The sequence below is a fragment of the Sparus aurata genome, chromosome 21 (genome assembly GCF_900880675.1).
Source record: "Sparus aurata chromosome 21, fSpaAur1.1, whole genome shotgun sequence".
Lineage (NCBI taxonomy): Eukaryota > Metazoa > Chordata > Actinopteri > Spariformes > Sparidae > Sparus > Sparus aurata.
Genome location: NC_044207.1, coordinates 26,900,545 through 26,921,847, shown reverse-complemented (window position 1 = coordinate 26,921,847; position 21,303 = coordinate 26,900,545). Strand labels below are relative to the sequence as shown.

Genomic DNA, 21,303 nt, shown 5'->3' with positions numbered 1-21,303 from the left:
CAGACATGGTCATAGAAGAGGTGAATGAAGACTTTTCATTTCTCTGGTATTTTGTGTGAAAGTGGATCTTTGAGACTTATTTCAGGACTGCCTGTGGTTTGCATGTTTCGTCTTTAAAGTGTAAGTGTGTTATGCGGTGTGGGGCTCGCACTGGTCTTGGTCTTGACTCCGCCTCAATCCCTCAGAGGTTCAGTCTTGTCTCGGCTTTTTACACTCTGGTCTGGTACATGATCTGGTGTAGGTTTAGGTCGTCTCGGCTACAACACTGCTTACTGCTTGAAAAACAAGAGATGGGATAACGAAGTGGATCAGAGGAGGCAACCATCGTCCCTGAATGATGATCAAGTCCATCTCACATCGCCGCAACCTGCTTGCATGCTTTGACCCCACTCTAAATGGACTTGCATTTACACTTTAGCACTTTTCTCAAACCAAAGGGATATTTCTACGCTCCGCCATTCACACAACGATAAAACAGCAATCAACCCAAGGATGCTTCGACGTGCAGCCGGGGATCGAACCACCGACCTTCAGATTTTCGACGACTATCTCCAGGGTCCATCTCGACAACGACTCGGCAGAACTCTGCACGTTTAAACCAATAACGGAAGCGCGAATCAACGCAGTTTGACTCTGCAGGGCGAGAAGTGCCAATGGAACGGGCCTCGCACGTGTGTCTGTGCGTGTATGAATGTGATAAGGACAACCTATATACAGTGTACGTGGTAAATCACATTATGAGGGGCTGTTTTTGTGTGTTGGTGTGAGTGTAAACGAACGTGATGGAGTCCGTATACATCTGGACAATTACATTATGAGTGGTTATCTGTGTGTGTGTGAGCTAGCGGGGCCGCATTACCGCATTATTGAATGAGACGGGCCGAGCTACAAACGAGAAAATGAAATAACTGCTGTATTGATTAATGTTAAGGGTCCGAACTAAGTGATACAATGCTTTTAACACAGGACAGATCTCTGTTCTGGGAAGCTCCATGTGAGGCTGCTCGGGGGGGGGGTGTGCAGAGAAACGGAGAGACAGAAACTCAATAACCTTATCTCCTCTCCTCTCTTCACTTCTCCTCCCCACTCTTCGCTTTCTCGTCTCCTCTCATTTCCTCACGTTTGTCTCCTCGCCGTCTCCCTCCTCTCCCGTCCGCCCGCCCGCCCCTCTCTCCCTCGAATCTCCTCGCGCATCTTTCCCCCCTCTCGTTGCCCTCATTTGTTCACGAGCCCCATCGTCTCTCATTTCCTCGCTCTTGTATCCTATCTCATCCGTCCGCACCTCCGCCCCCCCTGCCTCCGTCCCGCGCCCTCCGTCACCTTCCTCTCTACAGTCCCCTCCCTGTTTGTCCTCGTCCCCATTTGTCTCCGCGGTCCAAATCTCCAGATCTGCACACATATTTAAAAAAAAAACCCTGAATCATTTCAAACAGTCTGACAGGAAACACTGAAACACGTATTGTTCGGCGCACAAAGACGCACAGTTAAAACTAATCACCAGTTTCTTCAAACAGAAGACGGGTGGGAAAGACGTGGTTTTAATGGCACCTTTGTAGAGCGGGATATTTTGTGTGTGTGTGTGTGTGTGTGTGTGTGTGCGTGTGAGATGTGGGCAGATGAGATGGAGCTCGGTAATTGAGGGTTTTCCAAATGAGCCGATTGTTGCAGCGATTGTAAAACACATAAAGGACGGATGGATAAAATGAGGGACGTGGGAGATGAAGGGAAGATAAGGAGATGGAGGTGGAGGGGGGAGGTGGAGATTGAGGGAGGGAGGGAGGGAGGGGCAGATTGCTGCACTTTCCTGATGTGTAGAGAGGCAAATAGAGAAAAGAATGATCTCCCCCCCCCTTCCTCTTTTTCTGCATGTGGCGCTCTAATTAGCATGACAATAGCAACAATCAGGTGACAGACAGCAGAGTAGGTTATTAGAGTGGCACACGGCAGGGGCTGAGGGCTTATGAGGTTTTAAGCGGAGAGGACACACACACACACACACACATACGCACATGAATGAAAAAGGAAATTGCAGGCAGCCAAAATACGCACTCGTGCACATTCCCTAATGTAAAATACAACTGTGCAAAATAAACATAAATACCGCTACAACCACCACTGCTACCACAACTACCACTATTACCACTAATAATACTATAAAACTGTATGATTAAGATTATTTATTGCACTTTTTCTACGACATCAACAAAAACAAGAACCCCTGCTATTGCTAGGATTACTGCTTCCTGCACTGTGCTTGTCACTACAGTGCAGAGCTCAAAGTCCATTATTAAATATTTTGATAATCCCACCGCAGACTTTACATTATATACTGAATCCGAATCTATCCACACACTTATTAATACACACCATTTCCTGCTGTAGAGTTGAGATGATCAGTTGACACGGTTCGTACGGGTGCTTGAAATCCTTGAAAGTGCTTGAATTTCAATGTTGTGTTTTAAAGGTCTGAAAAGTGCTTGGATTTTAGTTTAAGTGCTTGAAAGTGCTTGACATTATAACTCTGTGTCTTTCACAAAATTGGGATCAGACTGGATAATTAATTTCTGAAGTTTTTGCTATTATGAAACATCATTTTAGATGTTTACAGCATGATACAATGTACATAATTGTGATAAGAAAAAATCACGAGTATATATTTTCCTGTAGATACGCAATTTACCCCAGCAAAAAGGTGCTGGAAAATCTTGAAAAAGACCCTTAAAAGTGCTTGAAAAGTGCTTGAATTTGACCTTGAAAAATGTGTATGAACCCTGAGTTGAGTTTTAAACATTTTTAAAGCAAGTTCAGTTACAGTTTTTCTTCTCATACGAGTCATAAACACTTGGGATGCTGAGGACACATCCATGTCCATCACTTTTTAAGAGCTTAATCTGTTAAAAAATTTCTGAATTAACAAATGACACCAACATAAACTGGAGCTTCCTATTGTTGACGTGATATTGTTAGTTTGACACAGTGTGGATGTGATGCGTATGGATGACTTTTACTTGGTCGGTCCACCTTTTTGTGCTTTTTATGCCAAGTATTTATGCTAACTCTGAAGTAACCTAGGTTATAGACTTTGATGCACCATTATGCAGTTTTATTCCCACACTAATTATCAGCTCTGACCTCATATGATCCCACATTACATGGCCCAAACTTCATCTGAGCACTCGCTTTTACAGTGACGCTCCTGCAACTTTCCTTTGTCTCGTACGGTCGCTGTTACTGTTGTGCAGCAGCGCTTGCCTCTTCAGGTTTGAGCGTATAAGCTTCACAATGAATAGTAGCATCAGAAGTAGTGGCGCTTGGGGAGAAAAGTATACTAGCACACTATTAGTCGTTTAGCAGGAGATAAATGGGAAAAAAAATGCAAAATATTATGAGGTGAATTTAGAAAGGTTCAAGTACGTTTGTGGTTTTGCCTCTCTCTATAATTTGTATAACTACACACACTGCATTTAAACGTGTATTCTGTACATCTGGATGCGCTGGAAGCAAAACAACCTGCCCCTGTTTCTTACGACCACATCTACTGTACATCTACTGCCGACACCTACACCACCTCTACAACAGCGGAGCTGTGACAACACCAATTACTCCTCGAAACTCCGCCAACCAACATTACTCCTTCAACTGCTGATTCTGCTGCTCTGTACACCTACACAAACCAATCCAGCACACCTGAGCCCAGAGCAGCCAGGGTCAGCCCGCCTGATTAGACTGAGGGCGGTGTGAAGGGACCAGCTGGTGCTTCAGAAAAAGGGCCTGAAGGAATTATTGACCCATCTCAACTCTCACCCCTCGCTCGAACATACCCACCCTGGGCGGTGACCTGTGAAATTACTGCTCCGCTAGTGAGATTTGTTTCTGAGGGGCTCTATCAGCTTCTCAATGTGCCGTGAAGACAGGTGAGAAGAGAGACACAAGGAGACGCTCTTTAACGGCAGACGTGCACGCGCCGCGGAAAAAGAACAACGCGCACAAACATGTCTCTATATTCATGAGCGCGGCAAAGCACAGATCGCCCTTTTTTTCACGTTCAAGTTGCCTGTCAGGAGCTCTTTCACTGTCGACTCCCGCCAGTGTCCTCTGTCGCAGAATTACTTCAAGGATTCGGCAGTAATTCCCGAAATTATTCTGGTATTTCAAAATCAGATGCGTGATGTGCGGCAGCGGGGACAAAGTGCCGCAATTACACGTCTGCCTGTCAGAAGAAGAAAAAAAAACAAACTCCAAAACAACAACACGCGTTCGAATTTTGTTGGTTGCTGCTGTGATTCCACAAACCACCTCAGCTCTGCTAACCAAAGGTCACAGCTAACAACACGCATTATTTAGACAATGAGCGCGCGCGAGAGAGAGAGGAAGTAAAGCGAAAGAATGACAGAGGGACTGAATAAGAAATGCAGCAGGGTCTCATTCTTAATATGCAGGCTGCTGAATATTCATGAGGCTAAAAAACACATCCAATTAACTTTATAAATTATTAATATTCATGATAAAAGCCTATGCATATGCATTTGCTCTTTTATTGTCGGACTAAGTGCCACTGAGCACCAGTGTGTGATGGACTGAAGATCTTTGTGTGTGTGTGTGATAGAGACAGGGTTGGAGGGAGGGATGGAGGGATGAGGGATGGAGGGTGGTGGTGGTAGTAGTGGGGGGTGGTGTTATTTGTCTGCCTGAATGTTTACAATTCTGTTTCTTTTCTGGCGGCTGTCTGCCTCTTCCTTTCGCTTGTCTTCAGATCTCTAACAAACGTCTGCGTAACAAGGTGTCTAGACCAGACGAGGGAGCGGTGCGGCGGCGCCGAGAAACACGAACAAGGAGGGGAAGGAGACATTTAACGGGATAATTGCAAAAAGAACTGTTTACGTGCAAAAAATGCGCACACTCAAACTCCTGAACAGAGAGGGGAAAGGGGCTCACTTCCGTTCACTACGCTCACTTTGTCGGGCTGCCATCCGAACGAGCAGACCGCATTTCATTTCACCGTTGTGGAGTGCTGCCTGTGAATCATCAACAGAAATACTTCAACAATGACAACACCTGTATTGAGCGATCGCCTGTTCTGACAGGTAAAGTAAAACATCACAGAACGGGTGGGAGGTGAGAGAGAGCTGTCCTCTCAAATTTACTGCCACACAGCCCCCTGACGGGCAAAACAGAACAGCTCTGCAGTAGTTCTGTTTTTTCTGATGTTTCAAACTTTGGGTATCTGTGAGTAACGCAGGCTTACGCCGCGCACAACATGACGCACTGTCAGATTAGCAGACATCAGACTTAATTTATTCCAGCAGAGGCCGAATGAAACTGGGTGACAGGACGCACGCCATGAATTCATTTCTGTTTTTTGGAGAGAAAAAAAAAGGGAACAATAATCTTTTTCGCACATCGGAAGAGTCCTGATGAGACCTCATGGACGAAGCATGATTCCTTTTTTTGGGGGATTTCACAACAGTAATAATTCTCCCTTCCTTCTTTGTTACATTTTGTGCCAGGATTTGCCCTTTTTTGTTTTGGAGAAATAACGCTGGTCACAGGACATAAAAAGAGTCGAATCTGGATGAGCAAACAGCAGAAAACTTCTATCTGAATACATAGTTCCGACACTGTTATCTTGTAAAGTTGAAAATAAATTCTCCAGTCGTAGCTTTTCAAATGTGAGTATTTGAAGTGTTTCTTTGTCTTATGTTAGCAAACCAAACATCTTTGGGTTATAGACTGTTAGTCCGGCAAACAAACTTCACCTTGGCCTTGCTTTCAGATGATTGAATTACTAGTTTCAGCCCTGCTGCATTGTCTAATGTATCTCATAGATGTGTTGTGCAGTAGAGCGCGCCTCCCTTCAGGATTGAGTGTATAAGCAACAGTCGGCCTTGAAAGTAACTGGATACTGAAAAAAAAAAAACAACTGAACTGGAGACCTGCGTCGCCTCTGCTGATGTCATTGATGACGACAGTGTAAAAATCCGACATTATCTTTTGAGCACGTGCGTATTTGACATTTGCCATTGTCGGAGCATTTAATCAGATCCAAGCTGCCCAAACAAAGTTTACCATCTGTTCAGGATAAGTGCACGAAGGTCCTGAAGTGTCATAAAGACGAGTTTCCCTACAATTGTGTCACGCAAAGAGCTCCAAGGGATTGTGTTGAAAGAAAAAATACAGCAAAACTGCACCGCAAATTAGGCCTGTGACCTCTGTGTAGTCGAAAAAGTGTTTTCAAATGTACGCGGCTTAGTGGCGATGGATTCCGAGTTCGACTGAGGGGAGAAAAAGAGAGAGAGAGAGCACCAGAGAGACATGAGAGGAGACCGGGACTGACTGAGGGAGGGAGGGAAGGAGAAAAAAGCGATTGAACGAGGAGATTAGACGGATACTGACTGAGAGAGAAAGCAGGACAGTGAGATAGTGCTTTGAAACGAGGGGGATGTATGGACAGAGAGAGCGCGAGGCCCCGCGATAACAAATCAGCCATCTTGTTGAACCAGGCCTGTGTCTACGAACACACACACACACACACACGCGCACACACACACACACACGCGCGCGCGCTCTAATTGCCTAACACAATCATGTGAGGCAAACAAGTGGCCGCTTGAGAGGTGGACAGTCGCCGCTCACATGCACACCGACGTGCGTCATCGACGCGTTCCCATGGAAACTGGGTTTTATCTGATCCAGGGTCAGCTCGTGTTTACATCAGCGACGGCTCTGCTGCGCCTCACACAGGTGTGTGACAGAGGAAGGAGAGGTGTATGTGGAGGCACAAACAACCGACACACGTCATCCGCCCACAGACGCCGGGGCGGGGTCAAGTTTTTGTCCCAGCAACTCACATCTCGTGACGACGCCCTCCAGCCTGATGATGTTCGGATGGTCGAACTGTCCCATGATGGAGGCCTCGGACAGGAAGTCCCGCCTCTGCTTGTCGGAGTAACCCGCCTTCAGACTCTTGATGGCCACGTAGATCTCCCTCTTTCCCTGAACGCGCAGCCGACCACTGCACACCTCCCCAAACTCTCCTACAAAAACACAGACAGGAGGCATGAGAGTGTGAACAGATCATTATCTAATATTGAATAGATTTATTATATAACCCAAATTATGTAATTTCACCTGCTCTACTGTGCCAGAAATAAGACAAATTGGGAACCTGACTCAAAGGACTCCGTACAAATCAGCCACAGTTAAGTAATTTGAATTAAATCAAGTTAGATTTAGTGTTTCTCTGGAGTTGTTCATAAAGTCCACCACTGTTTTACTGCCAACTCACCAGCTCCGATGACTCTTTCTATGCGAATATTGGAAGCGTCGATCTCCTTGGCGAAGTCCCTGACAGCCTGGTTGGGGTCCTCGTAGGTGTGAGGATGGATGTAGGTCCTGCTGCCCGGAAGCTTGACTGGATGAGTGGAAAGGTGGAGGAACGGGAAGAGAGAAGTGATAAAGATGCGCTGAATCTGCTTTCGCAGGTTGTATGGGAACGCATTTATTCAGAAAAGTTCGAAGCGGATCGCTCTACACGCGAACGCGTGTGGAGATGGGAGCCCGAGCGTGGGTGCCCCGTTTGACTGACATTTATTACATAATTGAACACATAACTATGTTGTTGTTTGCAATGGTGTTGAAATGAGTCATTTTTAACAGGAACCCATAAGGAGCTCCACTGTGCCAGCAAACATTTGTGCAGGAACGTGTGAAACAATGTGATTTATTTAGGTTGGAGACTTGTTTACAGTCGCTTGCTTGCTGCTCTGTCACCGTTTCAGCTCTTATGGTACTTTTGAAGGTATGCAGACAAAGTTTGACTGTTGTTTGTGAGCAAACAGCCTTTTTTGGAGTGTTCGGATTCATCTGACTTTGTTTATGATGTGAATAAGTTTCGGCGCATCACATGGGGACAAAAATAAACCTTTCCCATTTCTGATAGCAACAAACATTCGTGCATCAAGCATACGTGCGCGTGTTTTTTGTGTGTTTTTTGTGGGTTTTTTTGTGTGTTTTTTTACCTCGGCCGTGTTGGAACTGCATCTTCTCTTCGTCAGGGTCCTGCTTGGCTTTAATATACCCGCAGTGCCTGGAAAAACAAGTGCGCAGATGGATTAAAAACCACACAAAAACTAGTCGTACATACCAAATGTCAGCACTCAATCAGGCCTGTCGCTGCCAAAAAGCCGCGTGTGAATTCTTACTAAGCAATCCAGAGTCCTAATCAACAACCACAAGTCCTAAAACTGAACACTCTGAGCTATTTGGAGCCAAAAGTACGTAGTATATTATCATCCACGTGTTTGTTTTAATATATATACTGCATTCAGGACAAAGTAGTGTTTTCGTGTTGGCTCTCCTGGTTCTCATTCCTCGTACCGACTGTTTTTTTTTCCACCACACGGACACCAGAATGGCTTTACAGCACATCTATGGAGGATAACATACCCTTAAGTGTGTATCCTATGTTACACTTGCGCACGGCCGATAGCTGTGTGAGTGAACAACCAGATATTTCCTTTGGTCTCCGCGACCCCCACTCCTCCGTGTCAGACGAGCCTGGAGGGTAAGAAATATTCCTATTCCCCTTTGTCTCAGCTTCTACCTGTCAATTCCACATTTCCTCTAAAGCTGTTGTGCCCTGAGGTTGTGTGAATGAGTGAGTGGATGTGTGTGTGTGTGTGTGTGTGTGTGTGTGTGTGCCATAGAGGTCCCTATAGAGGCAGATCCATGCATAAAGCACTCCCCTCTTTATGGAGCCCTTTGGCTGTTAACTACGGCTTTCAGTATTATCATGGGTCGAGCACACAAACAAAAACATCCATCCCCCTCCTCCGGTGCACACATGCGCGCACCCCGTGGTGTGGGTCAGTCCAACGATCAAGACAGAGTATTGACAAATTGATCAACTCGATGCCTGCCTTCCAGCTGTGCGGAAGTGTTAAACTTATTCTGTTTTACAGACCTCACAAGGGGGAAGCTGTTTTCTGGGATGTCGACAGAAGGATGTTGCCATATGGACTTAAATTAATATCGCAATGTATTTAGGCTGTATTGTGATGCACCATATGTATCTTGATATTTTAAAATCTCTTCAAAAACATTTCATAAATGCTAGAACTGGGTGACAAAATCAAAGATCGCAATATTTTTGAGGAAATACCTCGATCTTGGGGCCAGCAAGGGATGACTACGGCAACTTTTACATTCCCGTTGAGTCAAAATTGCTGTTTCTGTTTCGCATTTAGTGTCACATACAGTGCAGCTCACTCCAGAACTCACCTGTATACTAGTATCAGGCCCAACAATGGCAGAAAAGCCGCTTCGAAGGTATTTTTAATTCTATTTCAGCGTTCTTTACTGGAAAATCACTAAAAATGTTGATGACTCATCCTGCACTTGGGGACATGTATACATGTGTTCGCCCAATAAATGCTTTCTTTATTTCATGATGCAACAATGGATATATAAAAAGAGGAGCGTCGGCAGAGGAGTGTGTTGAGGGTGACCGGACCTCAACAGTTTCTGTGCAAAAACACCGCTTTATTCAGAGATTTGGTTGAAACTGGTTTTTGAAACTCTGCTTTTTCTGCCGCTCAGCCTTGAGCCACTTTGGACGGATAGCTTCACTTTTTGCTAAAGTAGCTTCCAACAAACGTGCTGATAACCAGCGGCCTCTCAAGGAACGCCTTCAGACCCGAGCGGCCTCTGAGAACGACGGCGGAAGTACAATTAGAGCAGGGAGGTGATTCATAGAGATTCCTGGGAGACAGACAGCGGTAGCTTTGGCGCTAAAGTAAGCGCAAGGTTCGGTAAGCCGTTCTTGCTGACTCAGCCCCGGTTGCCAGGTTCCAAACCTGCCAAGAAAACCACTTCAGGACTGCATTCGCTGGTCCGACTGTGTTCGCTCTGAGCTGCCAGTCCGAGGAGGCGTAACGTACAGCCGGCGCTGTTGGCGGCTGCCTGTTTTAACAGGAAACATTTAACTACGCCAAAGCAAGAAGCATTTCAGAAGCTGTTTCATGGGGATTTTAACAAATTATGAACAGAATGAAATTTTTGATAATCACCATTGACATGTTTATAATGACTAAGTGGGTAAAGGAAGTAATAAAACAACTAGAACAGACACATGACATCACTTTACTGTCATGCAGCCTTTAAAACTGGGTAAAGACAACACTTCTGCCAATCAGGATATAGCCAAGACCAAAGATGATATATATATATATAGGCTCATATCAGGGTAAAGATATAATCAGCCCTAGTTTGGAGTGTCATGTTTTGACAGCATATTATCTTTCCACTTCAGTGTTTAACAGCCGCGCTCGCCCGTAACACCGACTCTGAGATTTACTGCTCTTTTCAATCCGGCACAAACATTTTTTAGGACAAAAACCATAAAACGTAAAAAGCAGTTTCATAAAACAAAGTACAGAGGACAACGTAATAACCACACGCTCCCCTTTCCTCCTCCCCTCTTATTTTCCACCGTCGCACAGGTAAAAGCAGCTACCAGTCGGTGCGTCCGTCCCGTCTCCAAGATGAATTGATTCGGGCTTAGAGCCAGGAGTAACTGGGAATCGGCAGCACAGACTGTACGTGATTTAAGGGACAACAGGAGGAGGGAGAAAAAAAGGGGGGGGGGGGAGTGAAAGAAAACGGCAAGCAGAGATTTAATAAAGACGAGGTAGAGAAGAAGTTAGACAGAACTAATAAAAACAAAAGGGAGAGGAAAAACAAAAAGAGAGTAAAGTGTTAGGATGAGAGAGAGAGATAGAGAGAGAGGGAGAGAGGTGGGGTCCCACTAGGCTTTGTAAATCTCACTCATTTGGTGTTTAATCCATGTGTTGATTTTACACAGCTGAACGCACGGAGAGCACCCAGACATCAATAGGCCGTCTTGGGAATACACACACACGCACACAGACACACACACACATGCACATACGAGGGTAGAGACCGGTTGCTGGTGTTTGGGGATAAAGAGGCGGGGGGCTTATTGGGGAGCTGGGCCCCACCTGGTTATCAGCTGGGCTCAAGCCAGTCAAACAACCGGGGACGATCATTACCCCCTTGACACACACTCGCACTCGCACACAGCGCTTTGGGGCATGTGTTTAGAACATATGGGGGATAGGGACATGGGTCACACCTCTGCTCCGACTGCGATAATCCCGTGGGGGCGCACACACACACACACACACACACACACACACACGCTCGTTCTGCAAAACACCCAAACCCTCGTCTGCAACACTTCTCCATCACTGCTGGATGTGTATCTGTGCTAGCGCCTGTGTCTCCACGGGTGCGTGGCTGCATATGTGTGTGTGTGTGTGTGTGTGTGTGTGTCTGATGGGAAATGAACACATTTCCATAGTAATTACAGAGCGACTCATTTCTCCTCTTCAGTTAGAGGTGTCATGAATCATTAGCGCTGCAGACTTAAACATGGCACCGAAACCTGACATGGCTGTGGCTTTTGTTTCCCCCCGCGACAGCTGTGTCTGTGCGAGCGACCGTGTGTGTCTGAGAAAGATATTTTATGTAAAACCTTCGGCTAAACGCGGCTGACCCGTAACTCGTCTATTAACGACTCTGGAACTGGACTCTGGAGGACAATGTGGAAGCCATCTTCCCCCGATGGCGGGGAAGTCTTTCTTAAATGTTTTATTCAGTTGTCACGTTCGCAGATGGAAACGTGAGGCGGCAACACAAAAACAATACAACAGAGCAAATCGTGGTCATAGGGTAATCACGCATTTATATGTATTATTCTCATTTCCACTTCTGGTTAGAACATTTTTGAGGGCCAAAACTGAAAGTTATTGTTTGATAACAGGCAAGGACCAATCACCTGTTCTCCTCTTTTGTATCGTTCAGATGCAAAATGGTAATTTACGAACTCTGAGAGGCAAAAAATCAGAAAAACAATTCTAATAATCCAATTTTAAGCCTGAACTAAATAGTCTTCTCTCCAGTGTTTATGACTTGAGGACAGATGAAAAAATTGTTTTGCCATCTTTTCTGAACTCTTCAGTTTTTAATTGTCTGACTTCTGAAGTATCACTCACTGATAGGCATAAGCGTTCGCAGATATGCTTTGCTGGAAACGCTGCTGCCACGAATACAGTACGCGTTCAGCTAATGGCGGGTACACACTACAGGATTTTTCAAATCTTCACAGATTAGGAGACCACACACTTGATGATAACAAAAGACAGATCGCACAAGATCTCTCTCTGCTGATCATATAGTGTGTGGTGTTCTCCGTAGTGCACACCACACACTAACCGATTCTTCAGCAGAGTATCAGGTTCTTCACGCACAATATTCGAAATCTCGCGTGGTCAAACGTGACTTTAGTTGAAACAAACATGGCGGACGAACCGGAAGATGCAGTGGTGGTTGTTTTAGGCCTATTACTGGCTGAAAAAGTCATGGAGACGGCGAGAGTGTGGGCTGTATGCGTTACAGCGCGAGTTGGAGGTGAGTAAAAAATTGTCAAAAGTATTACAGATAGCTTCGAGAGCAGCGCTGTGCGCTCTGGCCCCCGGTACTGCGGGTAACCTTGGTTACCGGTAAATAAAAGGCTGACGGAAAAACACAGCTGACTCAGCTCGCGTCTTGATTGGCTGTTGGTCCGGTATACGTGACATCACACACTGTGGGTGCTCGGCTCTGCTCGTAACACCCCACACACTACAGGATTTCTAGTCGCAAATATTAAACATGTTCATTATTTACGATCTGACCTTCCGACGCCTTCCGAGCGGATCTGACCGGACAAAATCACTCTTAACACACCCCACACTACAGGAAAATCAGACACGATGTCCTTTGCACACATCAGATAATCGGGCCTTTGCTGGCTTTGATCGTAAGGGGGAAATCGGGACAAAAATCGGCCCGATTATCCTGTAGTGTGTACCCCCCTTAACATGCAATGTTTTCAAATGTAAACCCAACACAAAATATGTAAAAAAAATTTTTTTAAAAAAGACTCGCTGTCACTATCCACAAATGACAAACCGGTCATCTGAAGCGTTCGCATTTGAATGTCATGTTTAGGCTCTCAAAGCTCTCAGCTTACGTTGATAAAGGGTTTTTATTCAGAAAAGTCAGCCCTGACTTTCTGTCGAGATTTAACCAGAACATCTTTTCTTTAACCTTCTAACTCACTTAGCAGAAGATGTCAGTTCACTGTCTCTGTTGAAAGTTTAAATGTCGTCTAGAATGAAAGCTTTTGCGAAGTCTTTTTAAAGCTTCGCTGGTGATTTCAGTGTGTCATCCTCACAGAGTTCAAAACGAGAGTCCTTTTAGACGTCCTCTCAGCCTCTTGTGGTTCAAAGCGAAGAGTTTTTATCACGTCTTTCTTGGGCTCGATGGAACGTCCAGCCTCAGCCTCAGTTCAAGGGGCAGACACTCTGACAGTCGGGCTACCGGGGCGCCCTTTCGCTTCATCTGATAGTTCTGACGACTGAATTCAAAAGTCCTTAATGATGAACTCAGTCCCATCCTGTCCTCATTTACTATTAGCTTTACTGATCACAACAGTGTGGTCATCAAACATTCATCAAGCAGGCTGCTGTTTCAAGGTTGGATGACTGAACATTTTAGATTCTGGACTCTTTTAAGAACACCTTCCCAAAACATTTTTGCTGTGACTATTTGGCTCAGTCGCTCACAAGCAAGCACACTGTGCTGGTTTATTGAATACCACGTTTCCAACCTTGAAGCGATAGCAAATACACTGAGAACGGACTTTAGAGTGAAGTAGGAGACATTTTTGTGTCCAGCAGTTAAACTTTTATGTATTCATATATTCTGGATTTTAATAAGTGAGAAGGAGTAGGTGCCATTGTGAGGATTTTAATATAGTAATTACACTTTTTCCATCTGCAAAAACCCGGTCAGACTCATATTAGAATTTTTCTAAGTATGTCTTAATACATGTGCGGAGGGGATCTTTAAACTGTCATCTTTATTCACGTCTGACTGTATTTTGTCGCGTAGTCTGGGCCAGTTTGTTAACCTAACCTTAACAACATGTGGGTCCCTGACAGACCTGCCAACACTCATGATTTTCACTTTAGTCTCCCCATTTTTAAGCCTTTCTCCCGCTGTGCTCCAAATCGGTAATTTCTGCTGTTAATCCCCAATTTCAAGGTTCAACCCGATCAGTCAGTGTTTCTCAGTTTCCGTGTGTGATACACCTTTCCCTTCCTGAGATGCAGATCTTAGATCTATTTTAGCATTTAAAATAGATTAGAAGTAATTTTACTTTCAGATCCTCATATTTATTCTATTAATCTGTTAAAGGAGACCTGTTATCCTTCTTTATTTTTTCCTTCCCTGCAGTGTTTTATATAGTTTCTTCTGCAGGTAATAGATCGGTCTGCACCGACAGACCAATCAGAAGTCTCACCTTTAATTCTGTGACTTTGTGACATCACACTACATCACCGTGTCACGCACTTACACTATGAATGCCTCATGGCTAGTTTTGCAAATTTAGCACAGCTGCTTTGTTGTTGTTAGCAGTGCTGGGTCAGGCATGTGTGGGCTGACCAATCAGAAGAGACTGGGTGGCCTTAAAGAGACAGCAGCATTTCACACAGAAGGGGAGTACGTTGCTGCATTGAAGTGTGTAAACCTATTCTAATAGTAATCCAAATATTATATTATGAATCTGAATAGTAGCATGGAACGTCTCCTTTCATGAATCCAGGCAGCTACATGAACGTTTCCTCAAATATGTATTCGGCAAAGGCATGAAGAGCATATTTCGTCTGAGATACGGTTGCAGAATCGTTTATATGATGGAGGCCCGACAGTACTCAGGTGTTTAACATACATTTCTTGATGCCCATTCCCTCTATTCCTTATTAGCTGCAGAACCAGGATGCCAAACGACACACATCTGAATAAAAGCTACGATGGAAACAAAACGAAAAATCCTTTTGTGCAGGAAAACAGTTAAAATCACCACATAACCTGGTTCAGTGGCTCGTTGTTTGCTGCACTCTTGAGCTGGAACACACTTTCATAATGAGATACAGCAGTCTGCCCGCGTCGCCGCTGTAGCCGCCTCCTCATGCTGCCGTACTGCAGTGTGAAGTTCGCACTATCTGTCTCCGCTGGAGGAATCATTGTTCCATTTAGCTGCCGTCCAACTGCACTGTACTTCATGTCGTACAGTAAATACGCCCCCACCCGTCTCACACACACACACACGCGCAGCTGCACATTCACGCAGGTTTAAAAGTACACACACCTGCACCAGTCGCGCAAAAACACACACTTTAATGAACTGCGATATCACTATCACACCCGGGCTCTCACCTTTCTCTCTGCCTCTCTCTGTTCCACTCCAGTGAGGACAACAGGCTATCCCTGTCCTCCAAAGCCACACACTCCACATTTGCATATCAATTTACTTTTTTAATATAATACTCTGTCACTCGAGACCCATTTGTCATTCCGCTAGCAAGCTTGCACCTTCATAGAAACTCCATCCATATATTATCACCGCTCCTGGCCCCTCCCCCCTGTTTCCCCCCCCCCCCCTCTCTCTTCCTTTCACTCGCTGCCCTTTATCTCTTCGGGGTGTTTTATTCTTTCCTGATTCTGCCTTTAAGTGAATACATTCCCTTGTCCGATAACCCACATCCTCTTTTTCCTCCTTCTCTTTTCCATCCCCCCCCCCAAACAGGCCCCATCCTCTATCTCTTCTCTGTTTTTTTTTTTTTTTCTGAGAGTGGATACCAGGAGCTGGAAAGAGGAAGAAAAAAAAGGGGGAAGAGAGAGAGAAAGAGAAAGAGAGAGAGAGGTGGGGAGGGAGATGGAAAAAGAGAGTGCTGACAGGCAAGAACGCACAATGGGGGTCCAAGCCTGCATACCAACTAACAAGCAATCAGATGGAGGGGAAGAGCGAGGGGAGAAGCAGGGGAGGCAGCCATAGGAATAGAAACTTGAAGGTTAACATAAGGGAAGTGGGCGCAGCGGAGGGGTTGGGGGGGGGGGGGGCTTGTTGTGTGCTGCAACAATAGGAGCTGGAGATAAAGAGAAAGAGAAAGGAGACATGTTGGGAGAAGAAAGAGCGCTAAATAGAGATGGAGTGAGTAAAAAAAGGGAGGCAACAAAAGAGGGGCAGGACGCCGGCTACATGTGCAGGAGAAGAGGGGTGGAGACGTGGAGGATCAAGAAGGACGGTGCGACGACAAAGTGCAGCGCTATCAGCACATGGCCGCCCCTTCCCTGTGCAGGAGAGTGCTGTAAGAGAACAGGATGACAGAGCTGATCTACAGATTAGGAGCTGATGACAAAGAGAAGAGCATCAGCAGGAAATGGCGAGAGATAAACGACGAGAACAGGTGATGGTGACCCAGAACAAGTGATGTCATGTTCTTTCACTGTTCTCAGAGAGCACAACGAGGAAGCTAGATCCTCTCCCAGCGTGCGGAGACACCTCGCTGCTCCAGCACGACAGAAACAAACTCAACTCAGATCCACTCAGACAGCTTGGGCGGTCCAGTCGACTTTAGACGTCAAGTTACAGTAACTTCGGCTCAAAACAAGGGCTGGGAGACGCAGATCAAAAATCACATCTTGTTCATTTACACAACACACTGTGAATCTACAGTGTTTTCTACGAAGTGGGCTTCATGTTCAGCTGTAAGTCAAAGTGGCATTCATATAGCGAAAGTCAATAGCGGGGCTGTATGATGACTTTTTTGCACATTGTATTGGTGCTAAAGATGTTGGAAGTTTTGCAGCACAGGCCACTCTTATATCAGGAGTAAAAGAGTATCAAGGATGTCTGCTGTAGTTTGAGGATAATCTAGTTCTGTGTTGGGGGAGTTTAAAAAGTCGTGATCCACGATTTTTAAAATGAACATAGTGGTGAAGAAAACGCAGATTTTCTTTTATTATCAAAGTTGTTTGAGCACATTGCATTGATAAAAGAGCGTTATGAATATCTCGTGTGTGAACCGTCTGAACTCTCACCGGCCTCCATTTTTATAATCACATCCAGCTGCTGTCTCACTTTCACACCATGGACTGCTACTATGGATTCACTTCAGACACAGACAAGGTGCAGAGCTGCATCGCACGGGTGTTGTATCTCCCTCAGTAGTGCAGGGGAGGTTTTGAGCGAGTGGGTGCTCAGCGTGTGAGAGAGGAGAGATGCGAACTGGCACGGCTTTTACGGAGGAGACGGGTTCTTTTAGCGCGACATCAAACTGTGTGGAAACAAGCGCTGTTCCCTCATCCTCCATCCATCCTCTGTCTCAATTGAAAATATACCTTAAGAAGTCGATATACCACCCGGCACAAGTGCAAACATTCAGTGTGTTTACATGACACTCAAGAAAACCGAATTACTGCGTTAGTCTGACTATGAACGGATTTTTAAGATGCATGTATACACCTTAGTCTGACTAAAATCGGACCGGATCGGATTTCTCATAGTCGAATTACACCATGTAGATTATTCGATTGAAAGTCGCATTACTCCTGCATGTATACGTTTCCAGCGGATCGGATCGGATTTTGTGTTCTGCGCAGGCGCGAGATTTTTCCCCGGGGCCGTGAGCCGGAAGTAGACGGACGGCGACAGCGGTGGTGGCTTTCCTCCGAAATCACCGCAAGAAAGAGCGCCAGAGTGTACCTAGTTTGTGTAATTATCATGTACACCATATACGAAGTGTACAAAGATGTAGCTTCGTCTCGCTCTTCGTACGCCATCTTTCTTGAATGCCGAGGCAGCTGGTGACGTAAAGAGGTCAGCCGGAGGTGCGCCGTTAACACTAGTTGAAATGGGTACAGCGCCACCTAGCGTACCGGGGTATGACATGCTTTCGGCCAGTAATCCGATTTTCTCACCGGCATGTATACTCGGATAATTGCAGTTGTCCGATTGAGCAGCATAGTCGAACTATGACTGTAATCTGACTAAGCTGTGCATGTAAACGTACTGATTGATATCCTACCTCCAAGTCATCAGGATAGTGAGCTCTGTTATGTTTATATTCTCGCAAAACCCCTACGATATTTGCGGATAAGAATGCACTGAGTCCACCACCGTGACGTTTTACATTTTTGTACATGGGCAACTAAGAACAGCCCGCCCACATCTGGCCAATATCGACGTTGGATCAGTTATAACTCTATTTTTTCATGTCTTAACCTCTTAATGAACGCCCCCATTTTAAGGTTCTTTTTCCAAAACGACATACCGGAATTAAAGCACGACAGCTCCCACATAGTTTGAGACTCAGATGTTGAGATGTTCTTGGTACCATTGGAAAGGTAACACCCTCAAGTTTTTTCTAGAAGTGTAAGTGTGATTCTATGATATACTGACACAGAGTTACAGAGGTTGGAACACAGGTTTTGATTTCTGTCCAATTCAAATGTCAATAAACTGACTAAGATATAAAGGTTCAGGTATGTCTATGGACACAGCAGACACAATTAGACCATAGCCACAGGTCTCAAAATTTGAAGCCAAAAGACAAAAAAATAGATTTTTCCCAATTTGTTTTCTAAAGGCATGTCTGTGCGTTTTGCTTGGGTCCTTTTTTTTCCAAGAGCGCCTACTGAGATTCAAAGGTTTATAACTTGAGAACCCTTTTACCTAGAAACATAATCTTGGTCTCAAATGAAAGCTAAGACCCTGGGGTTTCTTAATGGTTCGACACTTGTAGCTAGTTTTTGGTAAAATGACATGGATATTCCCATTCTATGGACTCTTGGCGAACTATGAAAAAAAAATTGTGGCATGACGTTGTAGCTGTGGAAAAAGGGAACACTCCGAAGGTATGTAGGCATTCTTGCTTCTTGCGGTAGAGGGCTCTTTCTAATGTTGTGTCATGGTGAGTTTAGAAGGCTATTACATGGTCTGGAAATAACTTTTTTGGGCTTAAAATAATCACGACAGTCTCAGCTTCCCAACAGTGAGTATATACTGTTGAGATCTGATGCTTACAACTATTAGCAAAAAAACTATTAGTTTTGACGAAGGGTGTTCCTTAAGGGGTTAGTATGCGCAGAAGCCTATTCTGAATCTAGAGTCATGAGATCTACAGATACAGTAGTTGTAATGTAGTAAGTCAAAATGCAGTGTTGACCTGTATCCTGTACGAAAAGCCCGACAGTGAGATCTTCTCAACGATCCTCTTAAGGGTTTAGAAAATGTGCCACAGAGCATCCTTCGTCCTGATATTGTCACCATTATGCCAAGTCTTCATTTATCGGTACTTTAGCCTCGAGCTCTGTTGCTGTTTCCATTTCCCCCTCAGTCTAACTCCAGGCTACGAGGAGCGGGAGACAACATCTCCTGCACTCGGTTTGCACTTCCTGTGATAATCAGAACCTGGCGCTCCGTCATCCTGCTGTCGCTCGAGTTCGCCGTGAAATAAAGAGAAAGACCCGCCTCAGACGCAGATGGGATATCATGTAGTTAAAGCCCGCAGCTCACAAAAAGTTCTCTCTTTTAAAAAAAAAAGTGTCTGCCGAGCCTCTGTGTGGATCAGAGAGGACAAAAAAGAAGAAGGGGAGAAAACAAGTAAAAGTGGAGGCAGAGTGAGGGAAAACAAAGGGAACACCTGGTGACGGAGGAGACGAGGGGCCCATGGATGATCAAACGAGGGCGAGGGCAGGATAAAAAGCGCAAGCGTGCGCCGAAGGAAGACAAGGAGAGGAGAGCGAGGAGAGTAAATATGGATGCGCGAGTAACCTTGAAACAAAGTTGGACAGAAGAGACGGGCCAGACGCTGACAGAGTTGTGCGTGGACGATGATGTGAAAGACAGAAGGCGAGATAAGAGACCGTTTGAGTGAATAACCTTGGACTAATGTTAACCTGAGACGTGAGGAGAGCTAATAAAGTGTGTGTGTGTGTGTGTGTGTGTGTGTGCGCGCAGTTCCGAGCCGCCTCGTATCGCCCAGTTTGTTTTATATGACCGACCACCTTTTATTGGATTATAGAGGGCCTAGGCTGCCGGGCCGGAAGACGGGAGTGGAAATTGATACACCCGGAGACAAGGTGGAGTCAGAGGGCCGGATCATTCATTCAGAGAGAGAAAAAAAAAAATACAACGGTGTCTTCCTTTCCTTTCCTTTCATTTCCTTTCCTTCACACTCCTCCTCTTCTCTCTCCTCTCCTCTCCTCTCTCATTTCCTGTCGCTTGCACATTATTTTACCCACCGCCTAATCAGAATGACTAGAAAAATGAAATCAGTAAATCATTAGTCACCCCTCCAGCATGACATAATGAAATGACACATCTATCCCCCAAAACCCCCCCACTCAATCCAATCCCACCTCACACACACACACACACACACACCCTGCTGTGGGTATCAGCTCTCATCATTACTCGTCATAATGGTGATTCCATTTAATATCAAGCTATTAAATAAAAAATAATTACTGGGAATGAAATCAATGGATTAAATTCAGTCTCATTATTTCACAGCAGAATTAGGCCTCGTTCGGCGGGCTGAAAAACAAAAAGGCTTTCGCTGCTCGGCTGCTAATAAACGACGAGTATAATAAAAGCTGATTGTGGATAATTAATTAAGAGTCAAAACAGCATGACAAAATGGAAAAAAAAAAAAAGAGGACTGAGCAAAACTCTGGGTGTTGTCGGGAATGAGTAGGACTTCTTCCTCTTCCCCCCTCCCTCCCTCTCTCATCGTCACGGCGGTTGCTGGCACCGGCTCAGCGTTCTCTGACCACAGCGTAAAAAGATTTACTCTGCTCGGGCTAATTATTAGGAAGGGGAAATGATTAGCTGAAGAGTTATGACTAATAAATCTGTCCATGTTTCATTAACACCCTGTTTGGAAACATTTCATTTAGCTCCCCGCTCATTAAAGAGAGTGGTAATGAAAGGAGGAGAGGGGAGGAAAGGAGAGGAGAGGAAAGGAAAGGAAAGGAGAGACGAGGAGAGGAAAGGAAAGGAAAGGAGAGGAAAGGGCTTCAGTAATTGGTGTAATGTAGCAGGATTTTTAACAACCTGGTGAAAAGGTCAAACGAGAGAGGACGGAAAGAAAAACAGGATCATGTCATCTGCATCATTAAGTGAAGTGTATCTTTATATTTGCTAACAGATCGGTGTGCAACTAATCCCCCTAATGATGTTACTACGCAGACGGGACTTGATTAGGTCACCATCGCTTCTCTGTGTGTGTGTGTGTGTGTGTGTGTGCGCACACGTGTAGATCCCGACAGAGCTCCTCAAACGTGCTATAAACTTTAAAAACCGCAACCAAAACAATTTGTCTGGTGTTT

At 45.1% G+C, this 21,303-nt stretch overlaps 1 protein-coding gene across 3 annotated transcripts in view; it reads right to left on the bottom strand.

Moving 5' to 3' along the window:
• Nucleotides 1-21,303, bottom strand: part of epha4b (eph receptor A4b) — a 99,102-nt gene that overhangs the window by 16,076 nt on the left and 61,723 nt on the right. For all 3 annotated transcript variants that reach the window (XM_030402081.1, XM_030402080.1, XM_030402082.1), the window contains exons 11-13: nucleotides 8,019-8,086; nucleotides 7,286-7,411; nucleotides 6,849-7,034 (exon numbers count right to left, since the gene is read on the bottom strand). In XM_030402081.1, coding sequence (XP_030257941.1) covers nucleotides 6,849-7,034; nucleotides 7,286-7,411; nucleotides 8,019-8,086 — 380 coding nt within the window. The remainder of the gene's footprint in view (nucleotides 1-6,848; nucleotides 7,035-7,285; nucleotides 7,412-8,018; nucleotides 8,087-21,303) is intronic.